The sequence below is a fragment of the Pelophylax lessonae genome (assembly GCF_965119305.1).
Source record: "Pelophylax lessonae genome assembly, chromosome: 6".
NCBI classification, from domain to species: Eukaryota; Metazoa; Chordata; class Amphibia; order Anura; family Ranidae; genus Pelophylax; species Pelophylax lessonae.
The window spans coordinates 236,840,223-236,851,596 of record NC_138773.1 but is presented as its reverse complement, the minus strand read 5'-3'; the positions used below and the strand labels follow the sequence as shown (position 1 = coordinate 236,851,596).

The 11,374-nt window shown below is 42.7% G+C and overlaps 1 protein-coding gene across 1 annotated transcript in view; it reads left to right on the top strand.

Annotated features, from left to right (window-relative positions):
* The first annotated feature begins 1,564 nt into the window (after positions 1–1,564).
* The window catches only part of ITGA4 (integrin subunit alpha 4), a 222,208-nt gene continuing 212,398 nt past the window's right edge, over positions 1,565–11,374 (top strand). Inside the window, exons 1-2 of the mRNA XM_082260232.1 lie at positions 1,565–1,871; positions 6,196–6,317. Coding sequence (XP_082116358.1) covers positions 1,660–1,871; positions 6,196–6,317 — 334 coding nt within the window. The 5' untranslated portion in view covers positions 1,565–1,659. The remainder of the gene's footprint in view (positions 1,872–6,195; positions 6,318–11,374) is intronic.

The following is an 11,374-nucleotide window of genomic DNA, read 5'->3' as shown; positions in this document are numbered from 1 at the left end:
GGATGAAGATTTTTAATAAACTTTCCAAAACGTCTCCTGTCATTATTTACATACACTATCTTTTATGGGGTGAATGGGTAGGGGTACAGTGTACCCCAATACCCATTCACACAGGGAGGGGGTCCGGGATCTGGGGGGCCCCCTTGTTAAAGGGGGCTTCCAGATTCCGATCAGCCCCCTGCCCGCAGACCCCCACAACCACCGGCCAGGGTTGTGGGGATGAGGCCCTTGTCCTCATCAACATGGGGGCAGGGTGCTTTGAGGTGGGGGGTGCAGAGCTCCCCCTGCCCCAAAGCACCAACACCCCCCCATGTTGAGGGCATGTGGCCTGGTGTGGTCCAGGGGGGGTGGGGCCGCTCGCTCGTCCCCTCCCCTTTCCTGGCCTGCCGGGCTGCATGCTCGGATAAGGGTCTGGTATGGATTTTGGGGGGGACCCCACGCCGTTTTTTCGGCGTGGGGCTACCCTCAAATTCCATGCTGGACCCGAAGGGCCTGGTTTGGAACCTGGGGGGGAACCCCACGCAGTTTTTTTCCCATTTTTGGCGTGGAGTTCCCCCTCAAGATTCTCACAGTGCAGGTCGCGCCGCAAGTCGGATCCGACTTGCGGTGCGACTTCCATTCAAATCAATAGGCTCCCATAGGGAACCATTGATTTTGAATGGAAGAAAAAAAACGTATAACGTGGCTGAACGTAGGTTCATCACGTTCAGTCACGTTTAGTCACGTTCGGCCGCGTTTCTGCGTTTGAAACGTCGGGAAACACACGTTCGAACGCAATATAATTGCGTTCTAAAAAAAGTCCCTGAACGCAACTGCCTGCAAATGACTGTAAACTACCATGTGTACATGGACAGATAAGATAACATGGAGCTGCGTTCAGGGACTTCTGAAAAAAACGCCCAACTGCTCCTAAACGTCCATTTCCAGCATCCCGTGTACATGGAGCCTAAGAATCTGCAACAGAGTTTGTTAAATTTCTTGTAATGTACAGAGATCACCCAGAGGTGGAATGTTTTTTTCTCAACAAAAGTGGAGTTACTCTTTAAGTGACTGCTTACACCCAAGGGTATGCGTTGTATAATGCACACCCCGCGGCCTGCGCTGTGAAAGGGCTGTTTACTTTTTATTCTATTTTTTGTAAATGTCACAAAATGACACTTGATGGTCCAACGCAGCCCGATGCAATCGTTGTGAATGAGCCCCATGCCCTGGTGAGCTGCAATACAACACATTTGTGTCCCTGTGTTCAGATAGAACCAGCCAGCCTTGTAATGTAGCTGGACTGTAATTTAGAGGGTAAATAAATAGCTGATCTTTTTTCCCCAGTAGCCAATCGGAAATGATTATTTGTTGTACAGTAATCATACATTATGGCTGCAGGCAGAGGCTGGAATTACAAAGGAGCTCCATTCTCTGTGTTCTGTGTGCCCCCAGTAATCGCCTTCAGTGCTGATGATGATGAATTACAGGGGGGGGATCCGTCCTCCAACTCTCCAACAAACTTAGAGAAGTTGTGTGCTGAGCTGTGGGCGGGGCCCCGACACCAACTACACCCATCCGCCTGCATACAATGAGAGTGATGGGCTGCTGCTGGATCCTCAGTGCCGGCCGTCATCCAGCAATCATAGGAGCTCAGGATCAGCAGCATCATCCCGGACAATGTACAAAGTTACTTCTACAAGTCCCAGCAGGATGGAGAGGAGGACAGCCGGGACACTGCTCACCCTGGGCCACATCTGCACACTCATCTGGCTGACTGTTCCTGCTGGAGCTTATAACATCGATGAGTCCAGCCCTATGCTCTTCCAAGGACCCAGTGGATCTCTTTTTGGTTACTCTGTGATCCTGCACAGCTATGGGACTGAGAAATGGTCAGTGACTGCTGGAATCTGATTGACTTTCTTTCTGTTTAGAATTAATTGGTAGAATGCAACATATTGTAATCAGACAAAATAATGTGCAGTATTATAATCAATATCATTTATGGTATTATAATCCTAGAATATAAAGTATTATAATCCAATATATTGTACATTATTTTAATCCTACAATATAAAGTAAAGTATTATAATCAGAAAAAATAATGTACAGTATTATAATTAATATAAGTTATAGTATTATAATCCTAGAATATAAAGTATTATAATCCAATATATTGTACATTATTTTAATCCTACAATGTAAAGTGCAGTATTATAATCAGACAAAATAATGTACAGTATTATAATCAAACAATGTCATTTACAGTATCTCCCTCTTACATTGTAAGCTCTGACGAGCAGGGCCCTTTGAGTCTTACTGTATTAAAGTGTATTGTATTTGTACTGTCTACCCTCAAGTTGTAAAGCGCTGCCTAAACTGTTGGCGCTATATAAATCCTATATAATAATAATAATATTATTATAATCCAATATATTGCACATTATTATAATCCTACAATATAAAATACAGTATTATAATCATGCATTGCACTACACAGAATCATAATCATACAATATAATGTGCAGTATTATCATCCTACAACATAAAATAGAGTATTATAAATCATTCAATATAATGCAAAATCTTATACTCCTAAACTATAATGTATAGTATAGTAGTGATATTCCTACAATATAATGCACAGTATTAGAATCATGTATTGACTACACATTATTATAATCATACGGTATAATGCCCTGTATTACAATAATACAAAATAATGTATAGTACTATAATCATGTAGTGTAATGTACAGTTTTATAATCTTGCCTTGTACTACACAGTATTAAAATCATAGAATATAATGCATAGTATAATCATACAGTATAAGGCATAGCATTATAATCACACAATATAATGTATAGTATTATGATCATGTAGTATAATGCACATGAATATAATAATAAAATATAATGCAATGTTATATAATCCTACAATATAATGTACAGTACTATAACCAGAGAGTAAACTGCCTATTATTATAATCATATGGTATAATGCACGTTATTACACTCATATAGTTTAATGCACATTATTACACTCATATAGTTTAATGCACAGTATTACACTCATATAGTTTAATGCACAGTATTATAATCATATAGTTTAATGCACATTATTACACTCATATAGTTTAATGCACAGTATTACACTCATATAGTTTAATGCACAGTATTATAATCATACAATATAATGCATAGTGTAATAATTATACAGCGGGTGAAATGTATCACAGCTGGAACAGACATAATCTGAAGCAGCTGTGCATGGCAACCAATCCACACCAACCTTCAGCTTGTTGTGTTAGACCTACAAAAGTTAATGTAGAAGCTGATTGGCTGCCATGCACAGCTGCTTCAGAGTTGTAAGTTCCCATCAGTATATTTACATGGTATTATAATCATACAATATAATGCACAGTAGTATAATATAGTAGTATAATACATGATACTATAATCATATGGTATAATGCACAGTAATATAATCATAAAGTATAATGGACAATATTAAAATCATACAATATAATATCCTGTATTGAAAAGCATACAATATAAACATAATAATATAATCATACAATTAAATGCACAATATTATAATCATATAGTATAATGTACAATATTTTAATCATATAGTACAATGTATATTATTATAATCATATATTATAATGCATAATATGATAATCATAGGAATATACAGTATAACACACAGGAATGATCCCCATGACTAAGCTTCGAGGGGCGGAGCAAAACACGTTGGGGGCATGAAAGCAAAAAAGGAAACAGAAGGCACGTAGGCCTAGTGCGTTATCCTTAATACATGTTTTTATTAAATAAAACAAGGTGAATAAACTTACAAACCAGAACTTGTGTCAAAGCCTTAACATAAAATCATCCGCTTAAGTCCATGTGCAAAATTAGTTTTACACATCATCTAACGCGTTTCAAGGTTTTCATCTTCCTCAGAGCCTTGTTTGGACAAATCCAAACAAAACAAGGTGGATAAACCACCTATCTCCTGCGCTCAGAAAAGCCGACTCCTTGACTGCTCTGCCCACGGGACTTTCAAAATGGTGTCTTGGATGGCTAGGATCCTGCTGCCTAAAAGGACTGGGAAAGTCCAACAATACTGCAAACAAGAAATCATAGACAATTAATGCAACAATTAAAACATAGAATTGGCTACTCACAAGCAAAGGTATAAATCAGTCACATCGGACTCAAAATCTTGAGAATCGAGAGTAGTCCATACGTCTCTTCCTCAGAGCCCCCTGAGGAAGAGGCGTATGCCTTGAAACGCGTCAGCCGTCATCCTAATAGGACAAGGGACATTCGTATGGACTACTCTCGATACTCAAGATTTTGAGTCTGATGTGATTGATTTATACCTTTGCTTGTGAGTAGCCAATTCTATGTTTTAACAATAAAGCCTATATTGAGGATAATGCGCTAGGTCGATGCGCCTTTCTTTGTGTTTCTTGTTTGCCTTGTTTGGACAAATCCTTATGTGGGTGAAGTGCTTCATAATGTGCAGAGACACTGTTTTCCAATCTGAGCTGCCGCCATTTGGAACATCCATTTGTTCCCCAACTGGAACTGCTGCCATTTGGAACCTCCGCTTGTGCCCCAACTGAAACTGCTGCCATTTGGAACCTCTGCTTGTTCCCTAACTGAAACTGCCGCCATTTGGAACATCCGCTTGTTCCCCAACTGGAACTGCCGCCATTTGGAACACCTGTTTGTTCCCCAACTGGAACTGCCGCCATTTGGAACCTCCGCTTGTTCCCCAACTGAAACTGCTGCCATTTGGAACCTCCGCTTGTTCCCCAACTGAAACTGCTGCCATTTGGAACCTCCGCTTGTTCCCCAACTGAAACTGCTGCCATTTGGAACCTCTGCTTGTTCCCTAACTGAAACTGCTGCCATTTGGAACCTCTGCTTGTTCCCTAACTGAAACTGCTGCCATTTGGAACCTCTGCTTGTTCCCCAACTGAAACTGCTGCCATTTGGAACCTCCGCTTGTTCCCCAACTGAAACTGCTGCCATTTGGAACCTCTGCTTGTTCCCTAACTGAAACTGCCGCCATTTGGAACATCCGCTTGTTCCCCGACTTGAACTGCCACCATTTGGAACCTCCGCCTGTTCCTGAACAAGTGGAAGTTCCAAATGGCGGCAGTTCCGAATGTAGAACTGTGCCTCTGCACCTTATGAAGCACTTCACCCACATAAGGATTGGTCCAAACAAGGCTCTGAGGAAGACAGAAACCTTGAAACGCGTTAACTAATGTGTCTACGAGTATTGCCAATTTTGCACAACATAGACTTAAGCGGATGATTTTATGTTAAGGCTTTGACCCAAGTTCTGGTTTGTGAGTATATTCACCTTGTTTTATTCAATATAAACATGTACTGAAGATAATGCACTAGGTCTACGTGCCTTGTTTCCTTTTTTGCTTTCATTATTTTCGGACATCCTCAATCTTTGAAAGGCAGCGAGGTGTGCACTATCCACATACCCAAACACAATGAAATAGGAGTTTGTTGCTGTGTTGGGACTTGCTGCACAGCGCAGGAGATTGATTATTGTGGTATTTCCTGAGTACATTGGGGGCGGAGTCCAGGATGAGTGTGCCACTTACTACCATACCTTGGGATGATATTGATGTGCGGTCACCGGGACATCTTCCTTCATAATGCACAGGAATAATGTGTTCTGTGTTTAGACAGCCTACTCATTTGGATGGGCTTCCTTCCACACCAAATTGCACCAAAAAACACTATAAACAGTGCGATGCGCTGAGACTGCTTCTTCAGCACTGAGCCATCCCAGCACACACAAGTGGCAGTGAGACCAGTGTGGCTGGTGGTGTGAATCAGCCCTAAGGATAACTGGCTCTTTAGTGCACCTGTAGTCCATTTTTGCGTTTGTGGTGACGCATGCATCAATGCACGTGTTACTGCAAACCAACAGCCCTATGCAGGCATGCAACCATTGGCTGAAAGTTGCTCTGGAGTTGTCCTTACTGGGACTTGTAGTGCCACAACATCTGGAGAGCTCTGGGCTGCAGAAGTGAGCTAGCAGTGAATATATATAATGATGCTTGCATCTCCTGTTTCATATATTAGCCTTTCCTTCGCTTTGAATGTGGTTAAACCTTTATTTTATATACTGTAGAAAGAATTTTTATAAAGTTTTTTTTTTTTTTTTTTACCCCAGGATGATTGTTGGGGCCCCAAAATCTAACCAGACGAGCCGGCCAAATGTTAGCAACCCTGGAGAAATTTTCAAATGTAAGATCGGAGATAACATCAATGGGAGCTGCGAGGCGATGGATGTGGGTGAGTAGAGCGCAGGATGGGAATTGCGAGAATGGTGATGTCATGCGTTTGGTTTATGTTACAAGAGTCTTAGCAGTTTTTGGAAGTCCAGGAAAAATGCCATTAAGTTTGTGTATACTTCCTTGAATAGAAACTCCATAATAGTCCTATGTGAAGTGTAGATCTAGCTTTCCTGATGATGCACACAGGGGGGTATTCATGGACTTGTAGTTCAACAGCATTGTTTTTTCTTCTGTAAATAATTATTTTTATCTCTGGGTTGGTTTCCTAAAGTACTATTATTTCTGCATCACATTCCTATACAGATGACCAACACAACCCATTCATTTAAATTTGAATCAAAATACCGATACTGACTATTCTGTGGAAATGCAGATTATTCGACTTGAAGATACTAGAGGGAAACGGTCTACCCAGACCTAAGCCAACCATAGCCAGCGCAATTTTATTTCTTGCAACCACGGGTTGAAGGAAAGAAAGTCACAATATTCCCCCAATAACACAGTCAGTGTTGATGGGGGATCTCTCTTGTGGAGCTATTGTGTTCTCCTGGCGGGGTGGTTGGCCTGGGGAAGCCATCCCCACCGGGAGAACACAGTGATTACTGCTAGCGACAATAATAGCTGCTAGTAATAATTGCATGTAAAATCCAACAGGCTGGTTGCACCCAAGTTGATCAATCAACTTGGGTACATTCAGCCTGTCCATACATACATGGTTAGAATCTCGGCCAGTCTGCTGGACCCAGGGCCGTCTTTTCCATTGGGCACGCTCGGCGGTTGCCCGGGGGCCCCACTAGCCAAGGGGCCCCACACACAGGGTGGTAATTACACCCCAGGCCAGTCTCCAGATTAGTTTGCCTGGTGGTCTAGGGCCCCCCCCCCCGTTGTCTGCCGGGCCCCCCTCTGTCCGCCGGTGGCTCTGAGTCTCCCTGGCACACTGGTTGCTAGGAAGGCCAGCCGATTGGCATCTAGCAACCAGTGACGTTCTGAGAGGACCCATCATGCACAGCGGAGGAGGATCCTCCTCGTCGGCTCGTCCTCCTCTCTCCACGCCTAGAAGATGGGCTCCACCCACCTCCTCACCTTCATGTGCTGTGCAGCCGTTGTGGAAGGTAAGCAGACTCCTGCAGCTGCTTGATTTCTTTTTTCTCACTCTCTCTCCATCGATTGTCTGTGCCATCCTTTTCCTGCCCTATATATCCTCTGTGTGTGCCATCCTACTCTCTCTCTCTCTCTCTCTCGGGGGCCCCAGTGCACTGCATTGCCCGGGGGCCTATAAGGCTCTTAAGATGGCACTGGCTGGACCATCTATGGCCGGCTCTAGGCTGGTTTTAGATGGCTCAATCATACTAGTATCCACTTTTTGGCTTACAAGGTCTTGTTCACACCAGTGTAAAGGACAAGCATTAACCTCATGGTAAAGTTTTTCAAACACATTCCAAAGCCAATAAAAACAAATGGTGTAGTACACACATAAAAGTCAGAAAAGCTTTGAGGAGCTCTGCTACACTTTGCATTGCTATTGATCTGGCCAGCAATGCTTGAGACATTGGCAGCTTCCAAAGCTTACCAAGTTCCTCAATTCAAGTCTTTAGACACTCATCAGACGTTCGGGAAGCTTCTGCTTTTGATAAATTTCCTTCCAGAAAAAAAAAAAAATTACTTCTTAAAGGTGTTCTAAAAGGTTTAGGCTAGGTTCAGACCTTTGCATGTTGGGAACGTGCGTAAAATCACACGCTTTCCTGACATGCAGAGAAATGTGTTGCCCTCTAATAAATGTGCGGAGATCCCTTTACTTGCTAATGGCATCCCCATGCATCTGAAAATGCAATTTTCACATGCGGTTCGATGAAATGCATTTTTGGAAAATAATCAGATACTTCTTTTACACATTTCTCATGTGTACAGCAGCCCATTGAAATGAATGCAATAACACACAAACAGAGCTGCTGACAGAAATCACGGGGCCCCGTACAGCCTACCTGGCAGGGCCCCTCTTGTATAGAGAAAAACAGCATTTTCGCTAAAAATATACTAAAATCATTCTTAGAGGACACAAAGATAACAAAGAAACTGTGTGAATTAGCACTTTTTATTGTTTTTTAATAATTTTATAATTTAAAAAAAATGTTTAAATGTTTTGCAATTATTTTATTTAACATTTTTTTTACAATTTGTTATTTTTTTTACGGGACAGGGAAGCCAGTAACACATTTAACGTATTAGTGAGTAGAGGTGGGCTCCGGCATGTTGGTGATCCTAGTCCCAACCCACCTGCCTGATCCTTTCAGGAAGCCGACACTGCCCATCGCTAATCACAGGCAGTGGGACATTTCCCCGGTCTGTGCAGCTGCAGAGCGAGTAATGTCTCTCTGCCTGTGATTAGCGGTGTGCAGTGATACATTCTGCTTGAGAACTTGAACTTTTGAAAAACAACAGACTTGCTGGCTGGATCACCAGATAAATAGAAGAAAGAAAGCCTAAAAAGGGAAACTAATGCCATAACTGCTAAAAATTGGCAAACTGCAATATAATAAATGCTTACTTTTGGGTTTATTACCGCTTTAAAGCTAAGGTTTCATTTCCAGTGTAATGAATACACACTCAGTGGTTTCAGTGGTTCACCAATAGAGAGAGGTGAATGTCACAATGGCAACGTTATGTATACTGCTAATGTTTTTGGGTTTGGACTTCCAATTGAAGAACGGGACAATGTAGATGTTGGTAAAGGTCAGCGAATGCCTCTTGATCCAACCAATATGTCGGCTAATCTAACCTGAAAAGTATTTGATAGAGGCTACACATTGTTTGACAGTAGCAAGCTGGTTGCTTTATCAAAATTATGATAATGTTATTTTACATTTATATATATATATATATATATATATATATATATATATATATATATATATATATCTTTATTTATATATTATTTATTTATTTATTATATACCGATAACTTACCTAGTGGTCACTTTACTAAAGGAATAGAGGCTGTTCAGTTAGCAAAGTAAATGTTCACTTTGCAAAGTGAATGTTGGTGAATTTTACTTTGTAAAGCGCTGCACAAATAGTTGGCGTTAATAGGTCCCGATTCACACTTACGCTATTTGAAGCGCACTTAAATGCTCAACACCAGATTTCTATATTATTCTATTGTGCCCGTTCACATCTAAGTGATGTGCTGTTGCTTAAAGCTAAATTCCAGGTATGGCAATTATTACATAGTTACATTGGTTCATCTTGGACCAACGTGAATATGTATGTGCCATACCTGTGGGATCCCTGTAGAAGCTAATAATCACCATGGTAGGCACCATTACTCCAGTGATCTCCACCAGCTTCTGAGTCCTGTGCCGAACGGCTGCTGCTTGGTGTACACAGGAGGGGGCTTACTCGACACAGGCAACATTCAGAGAACACTTTGGATTGTCTCAATGAATGGAAAGCATTCTCTGAATTAATGAAGTGGAAATTGTAATGTCACCGCTCTACATCTCCACCTCATCCAATCATAAAATGCTTTGCATTCTTTCGGAAAATGCTAAGTGTTCTCTGAATGCCGCCTTTGCTGAGCAAGCAACCTCCTAAGCAGCAGGACGGGTGTTCCGTGAAAATGCCCTACCCTCGTCACTTCCGGTGCACTTACGTCATGGAACAGCTGAGCAGCTTAGCAGTGCGCATGCTCGGAGCTCCGGAGGGTAGGGAATTTTCACGGTAGTGTGTTGTAACCTTACACCGCATCAGCTGTTGCCGCGGTTACATTAAAACATCTCGGCTGCAACATGAAATCCTCTCCGCTCCTACCCCTGTCACTTCCCTGATCTCGGCTACTAAATGTAAAAGCGGCGGCGGCTCTATGAAAATATAACGCATGGAGCCGAGATCTCCGTGATTTATATTTTCATACACCCGCCCCCGCTTTTACATTTAGTAGCTGAGATCAGGGAAGTGACAGGGGTAGGAGCGGACATGATTTCATGTTGCAGCCGAGATGTTTTAATGTAACCGCGGCAACAGCTGATGCGGTGTAAGGTTACAACACACTACCGTGAAAATTCCCTACCCTCCGGAGCTCCGAGCATGCGCACTGCTAAGCTGCTCAGCTGTTCCATGACGTAAGTGCACCGGAAGTGACGAGGGTAGGGCATTTTCACAAGGTATGGTTTTTTAACGTTACACAGCCACTCAGCACAAGACCGGGAAGCAAATGAAGATCACTGGAGTAGCAGTGCCTACTACTGTGATTTCCAGCTTCCAGGGGGATCTCACAAGTATGGCACATACATACTTACATTGGTCCGAACTGAACCATTTTAACTATGTAAAATAGTCCATGCCCAACCTTCAGCTTTAATGTTCTGAAAAAAGTACAGGAACTTTAAAATTAATTAGGTGAAGCTGTGCCTCTTTAACTCTTTAATACTGGTAGACTGGATGGACTTCCTGATCCTGTGATCATTGTGTTTGGCTGTCATAGTGGTCTCATGATTTTGCCAGCCTCTGATCATAAGCAGATACTGGGAGCAATATGGTCACTGTGCGAGCTCTCAACACAAAAACCCCCATCTGCCATGGTCGCATATGTGCGCCACGTGGGCATTAAAGTGATTTTAAAGTCTTGTATTAAAAAAAAACAAATAAAAACAAACAAACGTCACACTTACCTGCTCTGTGCAGAGGTTTTGATCCTCCTCTTCTCAGGTCCCTTGCCGGCACTCCTGACCCCTCCTTCCTGCCAAGTGCCCCCACAGCAAGCAGCTTGCTGTGGGGGCACTCAAGCAGGCTCACTCCTGAGCTGCAGCTCTGTGTGTCCAATAAAAACAGAGCTGCGGCTCGGCCCTGCCCCCTCCCTCTCCTGATTGGCTCATTGGCTGTTACTGACAGCAACGGGAGCTAATGGGTCCTGCTGCTGCCTCAGCCAATGAGGAGTGAGGGTCCCTAGAAAGCCGAGGCTTTTGTGCACATCGCTGGATTGAGATAGGGCTCAGGTAAGTATTGGGGGTTGGGGGGGAGCTGCTGCACACAAAAGATTTTTTACCTTCATGCATAGACT